The 26236-nt window shown below is 43.0% G+C and overlaps 1 protein-coding gene across 3 annotated transcripts in view; it reads right to left on the bottom strand.

Moving 5' to 3' along the window:
* Nucleotides 1–26236, bottom strand: part of Lama3 (laminin subunit alpha 3) — a 214209-nt gene that overhangs the window by 65528 nt on the left and 122445 nt on the right. For 2 of the 3 annotated variants that reach the window (XM_048363240.1, XM_048363241.1), the window contains 7 exons: nt 21074–21218; nt 20214–20354; nt 17702–17863; nt 14690–14788; nt 11850–11933; nt 8040–8270; nt 4561–4674 (listed from right to left, as the gene is read on the bottom strand). In XM_048363240.1, coding sequence (XP_048219197.1) covers nt 4561–4674; nt 8040–8270; nt 11850–11933; nt 14690–14788; nt 17702–17863; nt 20214–20354; nt 21074–21218 — 976 coding nt within the window. Of the gene's footprint in view, nt 1–4560; nt 4675–6559; nt 7230–8039; nt 8271–11849; nt 11934–14689; nt 14789–17701; nt 17864–20213; nt 20355–21073; nt 21219–26236 lie in introns of those variants that run through there. The other variant, XM_048363242.1, reaches the window with a different exon arrangement.

The following is a 26236-nucleotide window of genomic DNA, read 5'->3' as shown; positions in this document are numbered from 1 at the left end:
GTAAAATGTTTTGATGATACAACTTTGCAATAGAACGGGTTATGTTGGATTTGTTTTGTGGGAATCTTGTTGTTGTTGTTTGTCAGTTGTGGGGGAATTTTAATTAAATATAACCTTTATTGGTTTTACCTTGACAATAAAGGTCGGAATGAGGCTGGGTGTTGGTGGCTCACACCTGTAATCCTAGATACTCCTCAGAAGGCTGAAATCTGAGGATCAGGGTTCAAAGCCAGCCTGGGCAGGAAAGTCCAAAAGACTCTTATCTACATTTTCAGCAAAAAAGCTGAAAATGGAGCTGTGGTTCAAGTGGAAGAGCACTAGTCTTGAGCAAGTAAACTCAATAAACTGTCCCTGCATTCAAGCTCCAGGACCAGAAGGGGAAAAAAAAGATCAGAATGAGCAATATCCTTAATTCTCCTTCCTATGAACATTTATTAGAGATGTTTTCTGTAAATTAAAATGACCTAGACATTTTGCTTATATATTTTACCATGGTATGAAGAGGTAATAATCAACTAAAAACCTTTAATGGGTATGTATTTTTAAATAATACCTAAGGCAAGGCTGAGGGAAAATATAAAATATATGTGTATCACAAGAGCATGTGACTTGTTCCTTTAGGTTAAATAAATTCATCCTTCTTGAATCTTTTAGTAACTGAGAATTACATAAAACATGGTTCGATGGGAGAAATAAATTGTAGTGTTTTCTATACTGTAGGGAGACTACTTAAAAATAATTTGTCTATTTCAAAGTAGCTAGAAGAGAGAATTTTGAATGTTTCCAACACAAGAAATGATATGCTAGTTACCCTGATTTGGACACTACACATTGCATACATGTGATCAAAATATCACATTAAAATTTGTTTACATGATATGTCCATTAAAAGTTCAAGATGTTAAAATATAAACCAAACATTATGATTTTAAAATACTTTTCCATTATTTTTTCACCTACAGAAATGTAATGTAAACACCAAGATGGATAAATGTTTTCAAGGAGGAGGGTCTTGAGTCAAGTACTATTCACAGGTTCTCATCAAGGGCTTGCCCTGTGTGCAATCCTTCCTTCTTTCCTTATTCCCTCCCTTTCTCCCTCCATCCCATCTTTCCTTCCTTCCATCCTCAGATCTCACTGCAGTGTAGGCCTCTTTTTTAGCAAATCGACCCAGTCATTTATCTGCTCCACAGAGGAGCTGTCTGGCTTCCTTCACCTTCTCTTCCCTCAGCTGCCCTGATTCGCTTAGAAGACATGTACTTTTTAAACTAGTAATTTAGCTTCCTACCTTAGTTTTCTTTCTTTATAGAGCAAATGACGTATTTAAAGAATATGCTTGGATAGATGTCTGTGACTAAAGATGTTGCAGAAACAGGAATTATACCAGGAGATCAGTAGTTTTCCAAGGAAAACTACTCTGATAGCCGGTCCCCCCAAGTGTGATGGCAGAGGCCCAAGGAAGGGTTCAGACCTGTGTTGCTTAATAAATTCCCATAGGAATGACCGAAGCCCTTTGCTCTCAGCTGAGAACAGTTTCCCTAGAAGTTGTCTTTGTCAGTCCTGCAAACCTTGTAAGCCATCCATTAGGTTTCCTTGTGCATCACTGTGAATGAATGAACAGGCCAATGCTACAGAGGCGCACATTCACTCCCACAGAAAGTGCTCTCCTACTGGACACCAGACACCCACAAGACACCTGCTACATGCCCTTTACTGTGAAGTACCAAGGATGCAAAGATGGGGTGGTGTTTTGACTCAAGAGCCATAATTAACCCTGTAAATAGATATAGTCAACATAATGCAGAAAATATGATGACACAAGTGGACCAGGGTCCTAGAGGAACAAGAGCAGGGGATCCTGTGCTCTGGAGACCCAGGGAAGGGCCCTGGAGGAACCACTGATGTGCACAGGGAGACAGCTGCAGAGAAGCCCTGAGACCACACTGGCTTTTATCCAGGGAGCATCAGTTCGGAATTTGAGATAAATTGATTTAGGGCAGGGAGGCAAGGGATGTAATAGCAGGGAATGAAAAGAAGGGAACTGAAGAAAGAGCATTGAAAATAAGCCTAGGAACCAAGAGAAATGTAATAGAATGGGTGACAGATTGTAGAAAGAAGGGCAATGGGGAAGAGAGGAGAAAATAGAGGAAAAGAGTGTGACCAGGAGAAGTAACTGAGACAGGGGCAACAGGGGGCCTGCCCAGTTGTGCCAGCTTAATGTATCAGCTGCTGACCCTGCCTTTATGGCTATACACACAGTGCTATACCAGTAAGGAGCTCAGCAAACCTTAAAGACTGTTCTTTTTGTTTTTAAGATGGGGTCTTACTATATACCTCAACCTAGCCTCCAACTCACGAGCCTTCTGCTTTAGCTTGCTGAGTGCTGAGATTACAGGCAAGCACCACCACAGCTGGTCCAAACTTCAAAGTTTATTCATAGATATTTGCATGTGTGCCAATTTTAGACATTTGTTTTGGACTGAGGGATGGAGGTCAATTTACAGCCAGAGTGACCTGAAAGACTATGTGATATGCAAAGAATGTGGTTTCCTCATCACAGTTCTTTGAAAATGAGACTTGCAACTTGGCTTCCATGAAATGGGCCAATTTCAGAGCTGAATCAGTACTCAGACTCATCACTAAGTAGTTTACTGAGTGTAGACATGGTGTGTGTGTGTGTGTGTGTGTGTGTGTGTGTGTGTGTGTGTGTGTGTGTGTGTGTGTACAGCGAGTGTCTGAACAGTAAGGATCTAGTTTGATGACTTTTTTTAACTCTAGTATTTAGCGCAGTACCTCTCACAGTTGCAAATGCTCAGTAATGATTTCCAGAGTGAATAGTCCCTATGGGCCAACTACCATTGGAAACAAGTTAAAACAGAGCTAGAAAGGAAGGGAACAAATAGGAACTATTAATGATGAAGAGAAAACTGGTATTGGGACTCTCAAGCTATCTTTTTTCATGGATGGCTGGATGCTAGAGAAAAAAACCCTTTTGTTCCTTGGCAGGTGTTATAAGGTGGGCGTGACATCAAGGAATGGTCCAGTGGTAAGATCAATATTTATTTTTAAGGCACCCACCTGTGTTCCACACACCATACAGGATCAAATGTAAAGTGTCATACCAGAATACTCAGGAACTGGAAATCAGTCTTTGCTGAGGTCTTTTATTCTTTTTGAACTTATAAGGTCATAATCCAACAAAATGTTCTATCAGCGGCCCTTTACAACACTTTCTTGTGCTGGCCTGTCTTGTCTTGCAGAGAAAGCAGATACTGGGACATGCCCAGCTGGCTCACCACAGCCTAGGAACGGAAGAAGCCATCCCACACAAAGCAAAGGAAGTGTACATCTGTGGAGTGCACCTCACAATGGGGCCCTGGCTTCCTGGAATGGTAGCTCTTTCCCTCCCTTGACCACAGAGGTCCCAGATCCAAGGGAAAAGAGCTTCCATCAAAGGAAAAGAGGGGCAGAATGTTGTTTCTTTTTTTAAACAGACTCTGCTTAAGGATGCAAAAGAAATAGTTCCTAATTTTTGTGTTGTATTTTTTTTGCAGAAGAAGTGTATAAAATAATCCACTTGCCAATGGGTAAGCTATAGCCACCCAAGGCTCCTCTGAAACCTGATGGAAAATCCTTACAGGATGTGAAGCCCAAGGATGCTGTGAGAAGCAGAGGGGCTCTGGAGGAGTCCCCTCCCTCACCCCTTTCCTACAACCCCACTTAGTCATAGAAATGGCAGACTATTTGTGATTGACACTATGAGCCAAAGCCTTTCTGGGTAACTCTTTGTCTCCCAGTGGCTCGTTTTTTTTTTTTTGCGGGGCGGGGGGGGAGGTGGTGAGGGGGGGGAGAGAGAGAGGGCCATAATTGTACTGAAGTTTAAATTCAGGGCCACATGCCTAAAAGGAAGGCATTCTGACAATTGAGGCAGCCCTTGGTGCTCTGGCTATTTTTGGAATACAGCCTTGTTGTTTGCCTGGGCTAGCCAAGACCACAATCCTATTTATGCTTCCTGTTACAGCTGGGATGACAGATGTGAAGCACCACACCCAGCTTTTTCTTTTGAGATTGAGATCTTGTCACCCTTTTGCCTGCACTATCCTCCTAATCTCAGCCTCCTAAGTAGCTGAGGTTGTACCTCTGAGCTACTGCAGCTGGCTCCTGGTGTCTTTCTTGAGTTACTGTTCACCTGGTAGCACCAAATCCTCTTCTGTGGCCTCTTGCTGCCCTAACAAATTTGAGGCCCAGAGTATCAGCTCTGGCTTTTTATATATTGATAAGAGTTATGTCCCCAGATCTACCTATTGCTACTATTTAATGAGGTGGAGATGTTGAGGCTAAAGTGGTATCACTTAATGAGGCAGAGATGCTGAGGGGAAGGTCTCATGTAAATGTCCTCACTTGTGTTCTCTTCTGGTGGGGCACAGTAAGACAGAGGAAAAAGTGAAATGTGAAGGGCAGGATCTAGCCAGATGATGATGGGGTCTCTGCATGGCTACAGCAGCCTCTAATGTAGGGTTTCATGGGAGATGTGACATTGGCATATCAGGGCATACTCACAATGCATATTCCGGAGCCATCCTGGCAGCGATTTGAATGTCCATTACAACTGCAAGGAACACACTGTCCAGTGTATAAGCCTTTGTTACTTCGATAGTATCCAGGGCGACATCCCTATTTGTCAAACAAAGAGTTTCATCAATACAGAGAAGAATTACTTTCCCAAGCCTATGACTGCAGGAAGCAGTCAGTATGTTGTATGTGGATTTCTCAGGTCAACAATCACCAGCCAGGTCCTCTTGCTTTGTTGTCCATAGTGCTATTTCTAATTCCATGGTGGGAGGGAAATCAGAAAGGGCAGGGCAAGGGTGGGAGTGGCCCTCCCTTCACAACCTTTGTGTTAAGGGCAGACATGGGTTGGGGGGTATGTAAAAAGATGAGCGTAAGGTTGGGTGCTGGTGGCTCATGCTCATAATCTTAGCTACTCAAGAGGGTGAGATCTGAGAATCAAGATTCAAAGCTAGCTCAGGCAGGTAAGTCTGTGCAACTCTTATCTCCAGTTAACCACCAAAAAGCCAGAAGAAGGGCTGTGACTTAAATGGTAGAGCACTAGCCTTGAGCAAACCCCTGAGTTCAAGCCCCAGGCTTGAACACACACACACACATACACACACACACACACACACACACACACACACACACAGAGTAAACAGGACCAGGACCCCAGTATTTAGTGGGGGGGGGGAGCAGTTAAACAAACCACCTCAAGTTCAACTTCTTTGGATAAAATGAATTATCATTTTCTTTTCATGTACTCATCTTTTTAAAGAATTCTACTTAGAGCAACTCCAATAGATTACAATTTATTCTTAGGGCACTCAGATTACTCTCAGAGCTATATGAATAGGCTTGTCTAAAGGAGAATCAAAGCCTGAAAGGAATGTTCTTTGCTGATAACACAGCTGCTGTTGGATACATTGGACTAAAAATAAATTCAGCCAATGATGGTTCGATCATTATCTACAGCAAGTAAGCCACACTATTTAATGGTAAACACCGTAGGTTATTTTGTTATCAGCATATATCACATTACCTGTTTATAAAATAATTATATTTGGTAACAGACTACTCAAATAAACAAATAGATCTGGTTAGTTTATAACAATATGCTTGAGTAAAAGCCTTAATTAAACATAGGTTGGAAAAGGAGAGTCTAAATTGATCAAATCATCCATCTTGATTTGCTTTTAATTAGAAGCAGGAAAAATATTCTGTAAGTTACATGCTACAGAGCATTTGTCTGTCAGTGAGGCTCTTTTTCACCTCTATATGGCAATTAAACACATTTTACACAAGATTCAAATATTCAGGCTGAAGACTTAATCTAGATGACAATGAAGGTATCCAAATGTATTACTTTGATAAGTCGATTTTGTAACTAATTTTAAAGTTCTAGAAAGTGATAGTTGATCAAGATAACATTTTCCAGAAAACTTGTTATAGTTTAGAGCTACTCAGTTTCCAAGGCTATTTCAGCAGCTGTGGGATCTCTTTCACTGTAAATACACATGTGACATCTAGGAAATTTAAAGAAAGTAAAATTTATGAATTGTTTTGTGCCTGGAAAAATCAAAGCATCCCTGTTAGATAAGCAAACTTTGATGGCTTTTCTTAGGCATGGACTTGATCACTTCTCATGTTTTACTTTGTGGGAGAATGCTCTTCCACGCTGAATTTGGAATTCTTTTGTCCTCATGTCTGAGTTATTCTCTGAAGTACACAAAGTTTCCTAGTGTATGAAGATCCCACAAGCACTCCACCTCTTAAACTGTCTTGCCTTTCCAGGTGGGCTCAGGTTTATGGGGCTTGTGGTTAACAGCATAGGAGAGCACTCTGTCAGGTATTGTAATAAACACTGCCAGTCACCATGAATAGGAATCCATCAAAGCCCCTCCTCCAGCCCACCCATGTACTCCTTAATCGCCCTAACTTAAAATGTCACAAGGCTGAGGCCCCCGTCCCCCTTCCCCATCCCAGACAAAAAACCTCAGGGTATTACCTGGCTGGGTCTAAGTTCCACATAACTTGCTTGTAGATGATTTTGACTTGGAGCTTGAAGAAACTCTACCCTTTGCTGCTCTGAATTGTGTCCCAGACACTGTCCCAAGATTGTCCCCCAAATCCACAGCCAACCTGTGCTCCAGGCTGACCACCTCACTGCCCGGGGCATCCTGGTCCTACGGCTTCCTGCTGGCTGCACGCAAACCTGTCTCTTCCTCTTATACCTGCCCTGCCTGCTCAGTGCCCAGGCCTGCCTGACTCAGGGAAGGAAGGCTGTCTGCGCCAGGGGGCCCCACCTTTAAACTTCACACATGAGTCAGCCTGTGCCAGAGCAGAGCGCACACAGCAGTCCCGCAGGTAAGTGCACCGCTCTGTAATTCCGGTGAGGTGGTACAGACATGGCCTGCTCCCCACCTTGCCCGCAGACAGCTCTAGACGATTAGAGAAGCCATAAATCATAGGCTGAGTCACTGCACAGCACACACCCTGAGCATGAGGGTGGTAATCCAGGCTCTTTTCTTCTCCGTGGGCTACCCATTTTCATCAGGCTGGAAAAGCAATGAAGGGAGCTGAATACAGGGAGCCTCGTAGGCTCAATGTCTGAAGACAAGAGTCCCAAGAAAGACATGGCAGGCAATGGCAACTCTTACCTGTAATCCTTGCTACTCAGGAGGCTGAGAGCTGAGGACCACAGTTCGAAGCCAGCCCAGGCAGGAAAGTCCATGAAATTCTTATTTCTGGTAAAACACCAAAAGCTGGAAGTGGAGCTGTGGCTCAAGTGGTAGAGCACCAGCCTTGAGTGAGAAAGCTAAGGGACAGTACCTAGGCCCCAAGTTCAAGCCCCAGCACAAGCATAAAAACAAACAAATGAAAATCATGGCAAAAAGGGATATTTTCTGGGTTAAGAAGTAGAAGAATCACCTTTGAGCGCTGTGCTGTTAAGGAGTCTGAAAAGTGCAAAGTTTTGCCATTTTCGTACATATTTGATATATGGAATATTTGCTATTTCCTACTAATTTTACTAACTGGGCACTTCTGTCCTCCACATGGAGAATAACTTCACAGCTTGAGATGCAAGGTTAGTTTCATTTTATGGTACATTTTAATCACCCAAGGCAACTGGGCCTTAAAGAAGCTCAGAATCTGATGAGAGCTATAAAACAGGAGCATTGTTCCTCTGACAGACTGGCATTCAGTTCCATGGGGGCTGAGAGATGGTAGAGGGAGACCCTAGATTAGAGACAGGTGTCAGCACCCTGGCTCCCCTCATAGGACAGTGGGGCACAAGTTCTGGGATGCTGAGCAGCAGGTTCTTTCCCACTTCGGATTTCCACAGTCCCCACAAGCTATGGGCCAGAAGAAACCTAGGTGATAGACAGAGTGCCCCAAGCCATCCTGTAGTCCTGGATGGAAGCCAGAAAAGCCAGCCACAGATGTTGGCCCCAGGGGAATGCCAGGGTTGACGGAAAGCTTCCTACCTGACATGAGTCACCAGTGTAGTCAGGAGGGCAGGCACACTTCTCCACAAGATGTGCTCTGTGCCCACTTCCAGTGTCAGAGGCCTCCTCCAGCCCCACCTTGCCTAGGGTGAGCCGCTGGGTCTCGGTGAAGTGAAGACCACGGATGCGCAGCCCCTCCAGTCTGGACAGCACCCCCATCAGCTCTGCCCTGGACACCGGGCTGCTGCTGCCAGCATGTCTGAAGTTTCCCTGCACAGTGAAATAGAAAGATGGGGTTCCTTGGGCCATCTCTCCTTCCTGGGGGCTTAGTGAGTAGATCCCAGAAAGAATCAGACAGAGGAACTTGAAGATTCATTAAAAAAAAAAAAAAAAAAAAAAGATCAACTAAAGTGAGATGGGTAAGTCCCCTGGGATCCTTCACATTTATAGCAGATGGGGAGAGTGCCTAGAGGAGAGAAAGAAAGCCAGGAACAGAGCACTAAATCAAAATTATACTTAAGATGTACTTTTGTAGGGGAAAATATAAAATGAGTGACAAAGACACAGGAGGGCCTATGCAGCATTCATTATTATATGCACATTACTGTGGCCCCTTTTAATTGCAATAAAAGCACAGCAGGAATTTTACCACATAATCCTTTTTTATTTTTGTCAGTCATGGGGCTTGAACTCTGGACCTGGGTGCTGTCCCTGAGCTCTTCAGCTCAAGTCTAGCACCCTACCACTTGAGCCACAGTGCCACTTCTGGGTTTCTAGGGGTTAATTGGAGATAAAAGACTCACAGAATTTCCTGCCAGGCTGGCTTTGAACTAAGATGCTCAAAGCTCAGCCTCCTGAGCAGCTAGGATGACAGGCATGAGACACTGGTACCTGGCCACATAATCCATTTTTAACTATGCAATACAGTAATGTGAATTATAAGCATAATGTTATACAACAGATCCCAGAACTTACTCATCTCATACAATGGAAACTCTACTCAGACCCAGTGAACAACTCGTGCGTTTTCCTAGCAGCCACATTCTACTTTCTAGGAGTTGGACTACACAAGACTTACTCATGCGCAGCATGTGTCAGGAATTCCTTCTTTTTAATGGCTGACTAATGTTCCACTGTAAGTTTGTAGCACACTTTCCTTTATCTTCTCATCCATTGGTGAACAGCTCAGTTGCTTCCACCTTTTGGCCATTGTGAACATGCTTCAACGAACACACATGTGCAGCTAGCTCTTCAAGATTCTGTTTTCAGGCTGTGAATATGGCCTAGTGGTAAAGTGCTCGCCTCATATACATGAAGCCCTGGGTTCGATTCCTCAGCACCACATATATAGAAAAAGCCAGAAGTGGCGCTGTGGCTCAAGTGGTAGAGTGCTAGCCTTGAGCAAAAAGAAGCCAGAGACAGTGCTCAGGCCCTGAGTCAAGCCCCAGGACTGGCAAAAAACAAAACCAACAAACAAAGATTCTGTTTTCAATTTTTTTTTCAGCTACATACCCAGAAGTAGGATCATTGGATCATGTGCTAGTTAGTATTTAATGTCTTTCAGGAAGCTCCATACTGCTTTCTATAGCAGGTATACCATTTTGCACTCTCTCACCTATGGTGTAAAAGTGTCTTGATTTCATCATACCATTGCAAACACTTGTTATCTTCTGTTTTCTTGTTTCATAGTAACCATCCTAATGGGTGTCATTTGATTTCTCTAAATGACTAATAAGATTGAGTATCTTTTTATGTAAAATGCTGCACATTTAATCTTTGTATCCCGTTGTCTCCTTTAAACCTGGCTTTCTCTTAAATAGGCATAGCAGTTGATACCTAATCTCTTAAGCCTATCATGAAGATTGAAATGAATTAAACAATATAATATAGTGTTCAATACAATACCATATAGTGGCATCCAGCCATGGTAGCCATGCTTATTACTATATAAATACTTATGGACAGACACAGTAGTTCAGACCTATAATCTCAACTACTCAGTAGGCTCGTGGTTTGAAGCCAGCTAAAGCAAAGTTACAGAGATCTCAACAAATAAGCAGGATATGATGGTACATGCCTATCATCACTGCTAGGCTAGCCAAGGAAAAAGAGCTCAAGTGGTAGAATACTTACCTAGGAAGCACAAGGTTCTGAGTTGAAATTCCAGAACGAGTAAAATAATACTTACATAATTTTAATTTGTATTTTAACAACTTGAAGTATAGTTTACATATAGTAATCTTCCCTCAATTAAGCAAGTATTTTTGGCAGATTTACAGTAGCATGTAATCATCATCATAATGTAATTTAGACTATTTTTCATCACCCCTAAAAGAGCCTTTGTGCCCATCATAGTTCTGTAGTCTACCCATTCTCACCCCCAGTCCCAGGCTACCACTAATTTCTATTCTCTCTATGCATGGCCCATGCTGGACTTTTATATAAATAAATACTATCTCAATTCAATATCACACAATCATTTGTCTCTGTTACTTTTATTCCCTTTTCTGCTCTTTGCTATTTTTGTCATACAAATTGTACCTTTATTCATTGTGTACCCATCAATTACTACTTTATTAGAGCAGCTGGTTTTAAAATTTGACAGGGGGGATATTTACAAACAAGTTTCTTTCTTTTCTATTTATCTACAAGATCACCTTTGCCAATACCCAATTTCTTCATCCAGATTTAAGTTACTGCTTACTATCTATTCATTTCAGGCTAAGAGATTTCATCTAACATTTATCAGGAAAGTTGCTAGCAAAGCTTTCTCTGTTTTATAGATCTATGTGTGTGTATATGTGTGTACATACATGCATATGTCTACATGTGTGCACACACACATATATAGTGGGTAGATTTCAGATATACCTATATGCACATACATACACAAATGGAGTAGAATGTCTTATCTTTTCTGAAGTAGCATCTGACTATGCAGCCCAGACTGCTCTCAAACTCACTGTGTAGCCCAGGCTGATCTTGGGCGACCTTTCTTGCCTCAGCTTCTGAGTGGTGAGCATTACAGTTACATACCACCATATCTAGCATTTCTGAAGGACATTTTGGATACATAATTCCTTGACAGTATGTTTCTTTCAGCACTTTCAATATGCCATCCAACACCTTGTAACAAATCAGCTGTTAGGAATACTGTGAAGTAGATGGGTCTAATGGATTACTGCTTTCAAGATGCCTTTCACATCTTCACTATGGTGTGTGGATCTCTTGCATTTATCCTAGAGCTTGTTGAGATTTTAAACCATATACATTAATGGCTTTCATTACATGTGGGGAGTTTTCAGTAATTACATCACATAATTTTCCTGCCCTTTCTCTCACCACGCCCTGTGTGACTGCTATATCTTTTGATGTAAGACATTTTCATGCCCTTTCTGCCCATCCATGCCAAGCATTTTGGGGGCATTGCCAAGGTTCCAGACACTCAGGGAGACTTGAGAATGACAGGGAGCTATGTGGAACTTTACAAGCTTGCAGGATTTGTAAGACAAGAGTAATAAATACAAAATGGGACAGACTGTGCCAAAGTGTCATAAAGGTGATACAAACAAGCCTGTGTGAGTCTCAAACATTTCACACTCTGTATAATTTGCTCTATCATCTATCTATCATCAATCTATCAATCTTCCATTTATCTCCATTTATCATCTATCCACATTTATCTCATCTTTTCACCTTTTTCTATCATTTAATCTATCATCTATCTACTTGTATGCACATAAGGGTACATTATATGTTAAACTAAGATAAAAAGTCATGATAATTTGAAGTAATTAAAACACAGAATCCAAAGGCTCCTCGGGAACCATTTTCTTCCTCTTTCTTTACCTCAACAACCTGCACTCGCCCATGATGTAGGCGGTCCGGCCGTGGTTCACTGGGCCCCTTATGGACAATGGTTGTGAATCCACTCTGTTTAAAGAAAGACACAGACATATTAATACCTTTATAGGGATGCTTTGAGATTCAAAACTGAGTTGGGAGCAAATGTCTATTAATCTATATTATATGAAATGCTCCACTCTACAATGTAATTCCGAATTGACTGGCTGGGGAAAGGATTCATGACAGAAACAGAGCAACAACAGCTAACAAACGTGCATTGTTACAAATAGAAATCAGGAACATGGTCTTGACAAACAGGAATTGCCATTTCCTGACTGCCTAGAGAGCCAGATGGCGACAGGATGAAGGTGTTTTGGTGGATGAGTTACCAGAGAGAGCAAAGGGTTCTGGAAGAGTCCAGTGAGGCAGCTTGCATGGCCAGCGAACTGCAGAGCGAACTAGCATGGGGAGGAAGGGGTGAGCTCTTGGCTCTCACTCTGCACCCTGAGGAATCCAGCCTTGCTCCCTGTCAACTTCCATCCCTCCTTGCTTGAAGGGCAGAAGAGGATGGCCTGTGCCCTCAGTAGCAACCCTGCCCCACCACACAGGACAGCCCAGGTTCTCTGTACTAGCTCCAAGCTCAGAGGAGTTCCATTCATGAGAGGGGAGGTTTCACAAAGCAGAGCATTATCCACAATCACAAATCATTTAAAACCTTAATCTAAGAAACATGCCCCACAGGCTCTTAATTACAGTGCTTTAGAACAAAGCAGCAAAGTAAATGTTTCATGAGCCTAAATTACTTTCCATGTTTGAAGGCAAAATTAAAGAGAATTCTTGGTCATTACCTCTCAGTGAATTTCAATAGTTTGTGTAATAAACTCCTCAGCAATTAAAAAAAAATGAGTGTGCCTAAAGCTTGCAAAATATGAAACCGAAATAAATGCCACCACGATGGTCTTTCCAGTATGTTTTCCTTAAGGCTACAACTCTAAAATCTTTCTGCTTTATTTTCAACATGCTTTGCCAAAGTGCCTTTAAAGCAATAGATGTGCATGCCAGTAGGAACAAAACAGCCTGAACACAAACATCTATCAAGTGGTGGGGTGGGTTGGCTGCGAGGAGGCCAGGCCAGCTGGGCCCTTGTCTTCAGAGAACAGCATGGCAATCATCTCAGGAAGATGGAATTAAATTGCCTTCGTCACAATAAACAGACTAGACACAGGGTCATCTCCAAGCTAGGGACCCCAAGCTGTGTGACCTACATTGTAGAGGATTCAAAGAAGGAAATGATATGATATTCCATCTCAGGGAGCTGTCACAAGTGCAGCTTTGGATGGGGAGGGAGGCACTCCGAGTGCGGATGTTACTTCTCAAGACACAAATCTATCAAATGGGATTCTGAGCAGAGCACTAAGCACCCTTCTCCCTACCCTTCTGTGCTTGTTCTTAGTGACTCAGTGAGCCAAAATGGGCGGTCAGCTTCCTGCCCTGCTCCTGCCCCAGTGCCTAGCTTGCCCTTAGTTCCTGTCACTGAGGGGCAGGAACTTTGGTTCCTTTGGTGCCCTTCTCTTGGAGACTCTGGGGATGGGTGGGGGGAGGGGGACTCTTAGACTGTGCTACTCTCAACTTCACTCAGCTACTCCAAGGTAGCCCTAAAGCCAAATGCATGTTTCTCCAATCTCCCTCATGCACAGACTTTTAGGAGGAAGGGGGATTGAACTCAGATCCTTGCACTTGCTTGAGCCATTCCTCAATCACTCCCCATTTTTTTGAGGCTTATATTAATTATACAAGGGAGGTTCATTGTTTTATCTCCACACATTTTTATACTGTTTTCTAATCAATCTTACCCCCTCTATCACACTCTCTGTCCCCTCCCCCCAAATCCTGTCTCATTCCATTTCCACAGCTGCAAATTATCTATTTTGAGAGTATTTAACTTCTTTCATCCTCCCCCAACAGCAAAACCCCTCCCCTCTGGTTCCTACCCACAGACACTATTTCTCTTTCCTCACCTCCAGCCCCCTACAGACCAACAGCATGCACTGAATTTTTCTATGCTGCTCTTGCAAAGTATTACAAAGTTAGTCACCCTCTTTCCTTTTTACCTTCTCCCCCTCCTCATGAGTAGCTCCTCAGATTCGTGTTCTATGTTTAACCATATTAATATTAATTTTAGATACTTATACATGGACATGAACATGTCCATGAACATGTATATCTTTTAGGTTTAGTTTCCACATATGAATAAAACATAGGATATTTTGTTTACTGAGCTTTGCTGGTCTCCCTCAATTAAATGATGCCCTCTAATTACACCCATTTTCTTGCAAATGATTTCAGTTTTTTTTCTCTTTGGCTGTGTAATATTCTAATATAGATATACTTTGTCCATTTATCTGCTGCTTGTCTCTTTGGCTGATTCTATTGTGTATGCTTCAAGTCTTGCTTTTAGTTTGTTTTTCAGATAAGTTCTCAGGCCTTTTATCTAAGCTAGTCCCAGACCCTAATCCTTCTACCTCCAGTGCCTGAGTAATTGGAATTATAGGCACAATACCCACTCCTAACCACCCACTTCCTGCTTTTGGAGGGCAGGGTCATCTGTCATTACAAAGCTCAGCAACAGCCTTGCACATGGAAAAGATAGGACCCATTTGGTCAGAGATGCAGGATCCCGAGCAGATGCTCTACACTAGATTGGAAGATTCTAGTATCTTCAAGAGGCTGAAAACAACTTAATCTAAATGTTTTGTAGGCCACCTACTAAGTGTCTTCAATTTTAGTTCAGTGCCACCTAAAACTGTCGCTTCCTGTTACTGGCAGTTTGTTGTGATACTTACAGTGAGCTGCACATCTGGCTGCTGTCCTAGAAGAACCATGTCGCCAGGTAAGCCAAAGGACTTGACTTGGTAAGTGAGGAAGCCACCATAAGAGGAAACCTGGAATTGAATAAAGAGCATCATTAGTACCAGGATTTACAGAGTCTGGGCCAGGGTTCCATGGCTCCTGCCTGTGATTCTAGCTACTCAGGAAGTTGAGAACAGAAGGACTGAGCTCTGAAGCTATCCCAAGCAGAAATATTCAAGAGACTCTACCTCAAAGGTAACTAGCAAGAAACAACTGGAGGACTGGAGATGGGCTACAAGTGGTAGAGCGCTGGCATAACAAGTGAGAGGTTCTGAGTTCACATCCTAGTACAGCCAAAGGGACAAAGAAAGAGAGACCAAGAGAGGCAGACAAACAAATAGACAGACGTGCAGACAAGGGAATTTCTAGACAGTAGGTTTAGGGATGATATTTTAACCTTCTGCTTTATACTAATTTGTATCAGTCACAAAAGTTTAGCATGAGCATGAATGAGGTTTATGAGCAGAAATATACTTTCACTGAAAAAGAAAATAATAATCATACTGACATAGAGATGATCTTATGTTGTTTGTCCATATAACTACTAAATCAAAATATTTATTGAATCTGCAGTAATTCTAAGAAAGTTGGGCCACTGGTTTCTTAGTAAACTAAGAGAATTAGGTAATATCGGTTACAAAATAGGTCTCTACAAATAAAATTTCCCCCCAAAAAAGTCCTCTGAAAGTAGATAGTAACTATTTCCTAAGTTATTCTGAATTCTTTTTTTCTTTCTTTCTTGGCAGTGTTTGAGTTTGAACTCAGGGCCTTACATGAACTTGGCCAGGACTCTGCCACTTGAGCCATGCCCCCAGCCCATTCTGCTTTACTTCTCAAAGAAGGTTTTGTACTTTTGCCTGGTTCAGCCTTCTAGAGGATGATCCTCCTATCTCTGCCTTCCATGTGGTTGAGATTCGAGAGCACACATTACCATACCTGGCTTGTTCTTCAGATTGGGGCTCATCAACTTGTTGCATCCACTGGCCTTGAACTGTGATCCTCTGTTTCCTGCATAGGTGGGAACGATGCCCAGCCATACTATTGTGAATTCTACAAATGCCATGTCTAACCAGTCAGGGATGTAGACTATCTCTCCGTGCTAGGTAAGCAGATCATTGTAGTGGTGACCTGGCAGCAAATGACAGCTACTTCACCCTGCTACTGACAGCTCCCACCCTTGAATTAGAAACCCACAGAAGGAAGGAGTGATGGAACAGCCTCAGCTTAGACAGAACAAAATGCACTAACCACCTGAAGGAGAGGAGCCCCTGTTCCTGTGGGCTGCAGACCACAGAAGGAAGGCTCCCAGACCTACCCTCTGCACCCGACCAGGTCGAGCCCCAGTCCTCCTATTGACTTGAAATATTATCATTCTGCTATACTAATCAGGTTTGCAAAACACACACCTACTAATAATTTTTTGATACTCCTCTGTCTGGGAAGTGCAGCTAAATACCCTTCTCCTTGGTATGGGCTGAACTTAGTGACTCATTCTTCTTGCATCGAGTAAAGTAGAAGTGACAGCATGTCATGCCCAAAATTAGGTTATAAAAAGGTTGTGGCTCTGGTCTTGAGATCTTTTCATTATTGTCTGTCTGTTGTCTGTCTCCAAGCTGCCTTGGGAAGCCAGCAACTATGTCATGAGGACCCCTGGGTAACTTGTGGAGCCTCCCCTATGATGAAAGCGGAGTTCTCCAGCTGGAGCCATTGGGAACAAACCTGCCAGCAGCCCTGGGAGTGAACTTGGAGGGGATCCTGCCCTCAGAGGTCCTGCCCTGGCTGTTATTCTGACTGTAGCCTCAGAAGAGGTTCTGCAGGATCACTTCTTAGGGTACTTATCTATAGAAACCATGCAACATAATAATTTAAGCTACAAATGCAATAAATAATTGCTTGTTACATAGTAACATATAACTAGCATGGTGGTCTAAGCATTAGAGAGGTGAAAGGGAGTTTTCAGTGAGAGAGGAACATTCTCCACACCCATGTCAAAGCAAGGGACTGGGCATGGTCATGCATATCTTCAATCCCAGTTACTGTGTGAGTAGGAGAGTCCAAGTCCCAGACTGCCCTTAGGCAAAAAGAAAATAATAATAATAGCTTGTCCAAAAAATAAATAAATAAACAAGGCAAGAAAGCCCAGGTGTCTGGCTTAAGTGGTACAGTGCCTGTCTAGCAAGCATAAAGCCCTGGACTCAAATCCCAGTACTATCAAAAGAAAGAAAGGTTCCTTGGATTAAAGACATCAGGCCAACAAGGCCCTAACATTTTGTCTTTCTCAATGTGACATTAGGCATCACCTGAGCTGGGTCCTGTGAAGGCTGCCCTTTCTCGAAACTTCTACCCCTGCCAAACTTGAAGCATATGCCATTCTGTTTCCACATGGGGCTTGCATTTCTGTCTCTAGAAGATGGGCAGAGTTGGCCAGGCTCTAGTGTGACCACTATGCAGTGAGTCATTGCCAAGTTCCAGGGGAAGTGTGTAACTATACCCGCATGACCCCATTAATGAAAATCGGGTGAACTGCCACCCTGCTCCAATGCTTCTGCAAACAAGCCCACAGCCATGTTTCAGCTTTTGTTTTCCTAATAAGAAACTTTCCTTCTGCTTTAAAATGAAGAAGTCTCAGCATTAGCATTGAAAAGCCTGCCTATTTGCAACAGAAATTATGTAAATGGCTATATACTTCCTAGAAGAAAATGCTTTGGCAGGAAGTAAAAATGGAGGAAAATACTGTGTATGTCCTTTTCTGGGAGGGGGTCCTTCATATGGGGACCTGGTGCACCTCTCCAGCCCCTCACAGAGGTAGCCTGTCAGTCTTCATCACTGTTAAGCTCATTCCTTGATTGTTAGTAACCTCACCAGCCTTCTGGACCTCCAGCAAATGAGGCTCAGGCAGTGGTGCAGGAGGCCTCAGAGGGCACAGAAAAGCAGGCCATTCTTACCTTGTCCCCCAGGTAAGATGGAGGGGCCACCCAGGATACACTGTGAATGGTGGGTGGCAGCTCCTGGAGATCTGCAACCACACTGTTGCTGCCTGGGTTGAAGGAGACGGGGACATCAACCCCATCTGTCATCTCTAGGCGCCAGCCCATCATATCCATGAACTGCAACATAAATGGAAATAAATATGTGTGGCTTTGTGGGTGACGGCTGCATTGTGAAGCATAGAAAAAGCCCTGGGGTGGCCACCTCGCTTCAAAGACAGTGCCTGTCTGTTTGTCTGTCTCTTTCTCATTCTCTTTTTCTCTCTGCTGTTGGAGACTGAACCTAGGGCCTCAATCCTGCAAAGCGCACGCTCTTCCCTAGAGCCATGCCCTCAGCTCCATTTGTCTCCCCTTGAACTTGCCCTCTCTGGGTGCTCATCACAGACCCCTCCCTCCTCCACCACTGTCTCCATCCAATCCATCATGACCAGGAGTTCTTGGAAAGCAGTAACTGTATGTACATGGGATTCATCTTTGTATCTCAGCATACAGCTTGGTTCTTGACATTTAGTAATTGTGTCAATGAATATTCAAAATAAAATAGCCAGGTGCTGCTGGTGGCTCATGCCTGTAATCCTACTTATTCTGGAGCCTGAGATTTGAGGATGGTGGTTCAAAGCCAGCCCAGGGAGGAAAAGTATGTGAGACTCTATCTCCAATTAACCACAAAATGCCAGAAGTAGAGCTATGGTTCAAGCAATAGAGCACTAGCCTTAAACAAAAAGGGCTCAGGGACAGTGCCCAGGCCCAGACTTTAAGCCCTAGTACTGGCACAAAATAATAATAATAATAATAAAACAATAACTGTTAAAGGAATACATGACTAGAGCTGTAGGAATTCCTAGCCACAGAAACCATGAAACACAACAATTATTTGTTTTAAGCTGCAGAAATGTCAGATAGAGAATTTATATTGTGGAAAGCATCAGTCAATTACCATTTTTTTTCTATAAAATAAGCATCAATTTTTTTAAAATGCTCCCTGTTCACAAAGGAAGCCAGTTCCATTCTGAGGAGGACATAAGAATCAATAAGGAAAGTAGGTTAGAAATAATGTTTCTCTTTCCCTGAAGAGCAGGAATCCACTTCACAGTGGATTTATATACTCATTTTTTCCCTCTTTTTTCTTGTGTTTTGTTTTCTTTCTTTCTTTTTTTGTTTTTTTGGTCAGTCATGTGGCTTTAACTCAGGATCTAGGCACTGGGCACTGTCCCTGAGCTTTTTTGCTCAAGGGTAGCTAGCACTCTTCCACTTGAGTCACACCTTTACTTCTGGCACTATGGCGGTTACTCAAAAGTAAGAGTCTCACAGACTTTCCTACCTAGGCTAGCTTTAAATCACGATCTTCAGATCTTAGCCTCCTGAGTAGCTAGAATTATAGGCATGAGAAACTGGTACCCAGCAACGAACAGGGTTACAAGGTTTTCTCTTTCCTTCTTTTTTTTTTTTCTTTTTTCTTTTCTTTTTTTAGCCATTCCTGGGGCTTGAACTCAGGGCCTGAGCACTGTCCCTGGCTTCTTTTTGCTCAGTGTTAGAACTCTACCACTTGAGCCACAGCGCCACTTCTGGCTTTTTTCTATATATGTGGGGCTGAGGAATTGAACCTAGGGCTTTATGTATGCCTGGCAGGCCATGCCTACCACTAGGCCATATTCTTAGCCCCACAAGGTTTTCTTTTAAGGGAGAAAACAACTTCTGTAATTTGAATTGTAAATGTCTCCCAAAGGATCATAGGTAAAAGGCTAAGCTCCCTAATATGGCATCATTGAGAAGTGTTAGAACCTATAAAGTTGGGGCCAAGTAAGAGGAAGTTAGGGGCATGCTCTTGAAGGGAAGAGATTTGGGGACCTCAACCCTTTCTCTCCTTTACTTTTGATTCTAGGTTGCCATAAGGTAAGCAGCTTTGCTCTGTCATGCATCCTGCTATAGTGCCAAATAATGAAAACAACCAACTATGGCCTGAAACCTCCAAAACCGAGTCAAAATAAACCTTTTCTCTAATTAAGTTGAGTACCTTAGGTATTTTGTAGCAGTAATGGAAAGCTGGCTAACATAACAAGATCTAGTCGCTCAACAAACATTTGCTGGGTCTTTTTTATGTCCCTGAATCTGTCCCTATGCTTTGGTATGTGCTTTATCAAGGATCCACATTCTACTTCTCTAAATTAGAGATGTTAAATTCTGTGAAGAATATTAGGGAGAGAGTGACCAAAGTGGGCTTTTTTCATAGGGAGTGCTGAGGAAAGGCCTCCGAGCATAAGGACATTTTATAAGAAATCTCATAATCTCATAATCTGGAAACGATCATGAGGACCTCTTTGAAGAAAATGCTACAGGGCAAGGAAAAGCCAGGGCAATGAGGACCATTTTAGCCAATCAGTAAGCAAAATGTTCCACAATGCTCCCTGCCAATTCATTTCTTTATTTAGAAACACAGAAAAAAGCCCAAGAACTCAGATTCCTTGCATACCTTAGCCCTGCGCTTATGTGTACTGTGACAATGACTTCCCACCCCAAAACAGAAACAGCTGGTGCAACCCTTGGGATTCTCTGGGTCCAAATGGAACGATCCTTCTCTACACATGTTGCATTCTGTGCCTTCCACATTTTCCTGGTGAGACAAAACGTGAACAAGACTTCATTTCTTCTAAGCTTTTCCAATTGCTGGCTTCAGCCACTGGTACAAATCAAACACCAATACAAAGTGTTAGAACATGGATATTAACATTAAAGGATACATAACTGCTTTCATACCACTTCATTTTAGCTTCTACAGCTGGAAGAGAGACTTTCCAGAAAGGCATGAGATGCCCCTTGGTATTTTGAAGTAGAGAAATAACACTACAAGGATTCATAGAGTATAGAGAGCAATTCACTAAACTCTTCACACCTGGAAGCCTCTACTGGGAATGGGGCCTGCTAATAATCTGGAAGAATCCACTGGAGCAGGGACGATAAAATGAGCTCAGTGGTCCAGGAACAGGCTTAGGGAATCTATGAACCGCTTGATATTAGAGAAATGGTTCATATTGACTATTCTAGAGAGGATCTATCCCTGACTTCAGAGTTTCAATAGGGGTTCAAGGGCCACCAATCTCTGAGGGCTCCAGGCTCAGTCCCATGTCTGTTGCAACTACAGAGTGCATCTCTTCAAAGGACTAAGGAGTTCTTTTAAATTATTTGTATGAAGATGATAATCATGATTTCTCTGCACATATTAAAGCCCACGATGGATCTGTTCCATTTCTCACACTCTTATAGACTGACTCGTTAAGAAGAGCTTCTCTCTGCCTGGCAGCAGTCTCCCCAGCCTCTCACGAGCTGTCTTACCTTGCAAAGGCAAGCCCCAGTCACCTGGTCACACACTGCAGGCTCAGTTCCATGTCTGTTGCAATTACAGGAAAGACATTCAGGGAAATGGTAGAACCCAGAAGCACACTGGTCACACTGCCGCCCTGTCATTCTAGGCTTGCATCTGTACATGAAGGAGAAAAAACTCCCTGTTATCTTTCCATGCAATTTTAAGTGGTGCACCTGCACTGCTGAAGGAAGCCAGCAGAAGAGATTTAATGGTGCCTGGAATGTTTACAGTGTGAGGCAGAGCAGAAAGAAGCAAATAAAAGCATTCATAATAAATCAGGCAAAGATGGCCTTTGGTTAGACCATGTTCTCTGGGTCAAGCAAGGTGCTACATTTGGGAGGAGCGAGGATGGACATGGCCTCTGAGCCCAGAGGGCTTACAAAGATATCTGATGAGTACAAATCAGAGCAATACACAACATAGGGTCCAACTGGCTCAGAGGAACAGCAGGCCACTGAACCTGAAGCTTCCCTGAGAGGCACTTGTTTCCTGCCTTAAAGAACAGGGCACCAGACCCAAAGAAACACAGACTCTGTGGTTTCCCTCATTGGTAATAATTAGTACACATCTAGGACAGTCCTAGCAGAAGATTACAATAGTTCAATAACTATGTCCATATGAACACATAAGATGATGCTAAGCAAAATGAACTACAAGCTATCAAAATAAGTGGTTTATAATTGTTGTTATTTTCAACATACCATGTGAAATTATGCCTTTTTCTTTTGTCTTTCTTTCCCATGGTTTTACCCCTGATATCACTGCAACTGATTTTGGTACCCTGGATATTGCACATACATGTATTGGAACTAGGGAAGGGAAAGGGAATACCAAAATCAAGAGACAAAGGATAAAAAGACAAACCAATGCAACAGCAATACTTAAAAACTATATGCTGTAAACCAACTGTACAAATGGGGAGGGGGAGGGGAAAGAAAATGGGGGAGGAGGTAACAAGTTGTATAAGAAATATACTCACTGCCTTACATATGAAACTGTAACCCCTCTGTACATCACTTTGACAATAAAGTAATGGGAAAAAAAAGAACAGGGATATAGGATAGGGGGTATGTCTGGTATTACAGACAGAGGAAGAGGTCGGAGAACTCCAGTATATACTGCAGCTACCAAGCTAACGCCCAAGCAAAGGCTGCTGAACTGGGAGTCTGCAGCGTTGGGCAGGAGCCGGCATATGCCAGGGAGTACAGCACAGTGGTAGAGACTGAAGGCTGAGTTGCTGGGTTTCTAATCCAGCTCTGACGCAGGAGATATATCATCTTTGCAAGTTACTAAACAGCCCCCCTGGAAAGGCAGTATGTGCCCATTTTCAACATGGATCCTGGCACACACTAGGCTCCCACACTAGGTCCTGCTGCCCTGGAGAGGAGGAAAGGGGGTGGGTGGACTGGTGTAAAGGATGGAGAGGAGGAGACAGATTTCAGCAGAAGCCTGTCAAGTCAGAGGAGGGGCTGATTTCAGACAAGGAGTAATCAGGATAGAAAGTAAGAATGGGTTCTAAACTGTTCTGAGATAAGGCTACTGGGACTTGTAACATCCTGAATAGGAAAGAGAAAGCAAGGAAAATTCCCAAGTTTCTAGTCTGGTATGGGGTAGATCCTGGGGCCCTTAGGAGGTCAAGGATTAAGGAGTGAGTAGCATAGGGAGGAAGCAGTAAAGAGAAGGTGGTGGTAAGTTCAGGCATTTGGGGGAACTGCAGAGCAGAGCTGTCCGGATGGTGGATGCTGCACTAAGTATGAATACAAACATAGGTGTGTTCACCGTGGCACATGCCTCTAGACCAATTTACTTAGAAGGCAGAGATCACAGTCAAAGGACAACTAGAAGAGCGTTAGCGCAAGGCTCCATTTGAAAAACAAATTAAAAGCCAAAGGACTAGGGGTATGGCTCAAGTGGAAGAGCACTTCTCTAGCAAGCTAGAGGCCAAGTTCATCAAAATAAACTTCAAGAAATCCTCACAAACTTGGAATAAAGTTTAATCTCCATTCTACTGCTTACTGGATGTGGTATTTTGAGCAGACTAATCATTTTACAATGAGATTTCCTTATGTGTAAAAGTGGATACATGAATATCTACTTCATTGTTATGACAATTAAAGAAGAAAATAAATAGAAAAACCTTTAAAATGGAGGTATGTACACATCAGTGGGTTGTTTGTGTTTGTTTGTTTGCTCCTGGAGCTTGAACTCAAGGCCTGGGTGCTATCCCTCAGCTTTCTTGCACAAGGCTAGTGCTCTAACACTTTGAGCCACAGTGCCACTTCTGGTTTTCTGGTGCTTAACTGGAGATAAGAGTCTCACATAGTTTCCTGCCAAGACTGGATTTGCGCAGTGATCCTCAAATGTCAGCCTCCTGAGTAACTAGGATTGTATGCATGGTTTTATAGTTACTCTGTGACTGTGGCTGAGAAAAGCAGATGGTCCTCCTCTTTGTTCACCCACATACACCTGCAAAGGCTAAATCAACTCTGCTGGTGAGACCAACTGATAAGTCAAATGTCAGACACTTCTTCCATCCCATGCCTGTCATGGTCCTCCCTATCTCACACTACAGAAACAAAGGAAGTGCCCTCAAAGCTATACTGAGAGCATAGTGACCCAGGTAGAAAGTGTGCACACACCAAGAGCAACGTGGGTATAAATGTTCTGCTGAAAGTGATCGTTCTAATGCAGTGGATTGGAAACTTGGAGAGAGAACCCGTGACCTTTCTGGGAATCAGGATAAGCTATGGGTGCATGCACACCGCACATATATGTGTGTGCATGCACTCACACAATTTACATTCACTACCAGAGGGTTCCTGGGCCCCATATTGATAGGACCTACTCTTTTCTGGTGAATCTCAAACTAAAGGCCATAATGAGACAGTCAAGGAAAAAGAATGATCAAATCAGTTCCCGGAGGATGCCTTTTTTCTAGAGAAGCATCACATGTGGAACACAAAACTCTCAGGTCATCTTTAGACTACCCGATGCAAAGAACACAGTTGAGTCTTTCTAAGTAAAAACCATTAGTCACCGTGGAGCCTTTGAGAAGTTCCACAAAGGAACTTTGAAGATCACCTGATAGAGGCTGAGTGGATCCTACTTCTCTTGGCTTGCCACTTAAGAATAAGACCACAAGCACAGAGGGATAATGTCACAAAGTACCAACTAGCCACCACTTCCAAAGGTCTTGGATGATTCTTTAAGCAAACACACAGGGTTTCTGGCTCAGGGATGTTTTCACTGAATTGTTGTGCCAGACAAGCAACTCACACACTGAATACCTTTGGTCATCATACGTGGTTGAGTACTCCTGAGCTAGAAATGGGCTTATGGCCAAGTATTACATAATACCTACCTATGCATGTCTGATGCTTTCATATCACTCAGAAAATGAGGCCCAGATGTGTTGGGATGAACTCCATCCTTTAGTTACCAACTTCCTGTAGGTCCCTTCATGTTACACTTGATCAAGATCCTGTGCTTGGATTTGGAAGGTGAGAGCATGGCAATGGAAGCTTGTTTGTTAAATTTTCACTTGTAAAGAAAGGCATAGGAGTTTGTTACCACAAGGCAGCTGTGGGAGATGTGACAAAGCAGCAAAAGCATTAGCTGTCTTCCCACTGATCGCAGAACTTCTGTGAGCTGATAGACACAGTGGAAAGGAGAGTGGAATGAGAGGGTGGGACCAGGTGGATCACCCAGGACCCAGACCACCCAGCTCTGAGCTAGGTAAGTGGAAGCTGACAGCACAGGAAAAACAAAATGGGGAGCAGTAGTGAGAGTAATCACCTCAGAACCAGCTCCTAGTTTCCTAGCTAGACAGAGCTGCCAGGGTTAACTAGACACTGAAGAATATATCATCCCTATATTCCATGGTCATGCAGTGTGTATTTACATCACTGAGCTTATGAGTGCTGTGCAAAAGCAAGTAACCAAAGGAGGTTGGGATGATGCCATGACAACAGAGAAGAAAAAAGCAACTTCCTCTTTAAAGTCTGACTGAGCAGCCTTTAAAATGATCTCGAGTCAGCCTGACCTTGCACACTTCTACAGAGAAACTGCTCCCCTAGGAATCGCCCACACTTCCAAAGGCAACAAGAGTCCATTTGATGCTGCCTGGAGGTGCAGGATGGCGGTGCTGGGAATACAAGCCAATGAGGTCATCTCCACAGCTATGGGCTGGTGGCCAACATTGTGTAACAGCATCTGCACATGCGTGGATCTCGCAGCATCTCACAGAAAACCAAGTGTGCTCAGGAGGACCCCACTCTTGTGCCATTGAATACTGCAGGTTCATTCATATCACACTCAAAGTCCAGTTTTAATCTACAACCCAAAGTTTACCTTCTCTTTCATGCATTTACTCATTTGTCCAGGAATTATGTATATCTTGTACATACATATCCCTGTGTCCAGGAATATGTGAGGGAGAAGACATAGTAGAATAGTCAATCTTGACCTTGACATTTTCATCAAAGACCTGAAGCTTTGGAAAATTGGTAATGGTATGAGAAATGGGATGACTAAGAACTTAGCTTGCTTTAGACAAAAAGAAATATGATGAGAAGAACTGGCCATAGCTTAAGTGGTACAGCATCTGCCTAATAAGCATAAGTCCCTGAGTTCAAACCCCAGTATCAAAAGGAAAAAACAAATAAACAAACAGCAAAACATCCAGACTATCTTCCATAGACTGAGAAGAGTTCATGCTGTTTTTTAGTTTGTATTTTGTTCACTATTATCTTTAGGTAGCTGTACAAAGGAGTTGCCACCTAACAAAGCAGTTTATGAACATAATATATTGTGATCAAAAATCCTCAAAGGATTGTACAAGGGAGGGATCAGGATATCAGAACAGAAAGAGAAAGAAGCTTCATAGCTGAAGGACTGAATGTATGTTCAAAGTATTTAGGGGAAGTGAGAAAGTGGGCAGAAGGTGAAGTTAGGGAAGATGCAGCCAGATTACCATAGGAGCTATTAGACAATGACGCATTGAGGAAGGTTCTTGAGCAGAGTGATGTGACAGAAGTAATGCTGTGTAGAGCCCATGTCCCCAAGTGTACTGCACACAATATGGGTTCTTCATGCTGCAGTGGTAACTATAGAAACAGTGAATACTGTATTAT

This window comes from Perognathus longimembris, chromosome 15, assembly GCF_023159225.1.
Source record: "Perognathus longimembris pacificus isolate PPM17 chromosome 15, ASM2315922v1, whole genome shotgun sequence".
Classification (NCBI taxonomy): domain Eukaryota; kingdom Metazoa; phylum Chordata; class Mammalia; order Rodentia; family Heteromyidae; genus Perognathus; species Perognathus longimembris.
Note: the sequence above shows the minus strand (reverse complement) of the source record. Positions and strands in the feature narration are given on the sequence as shown.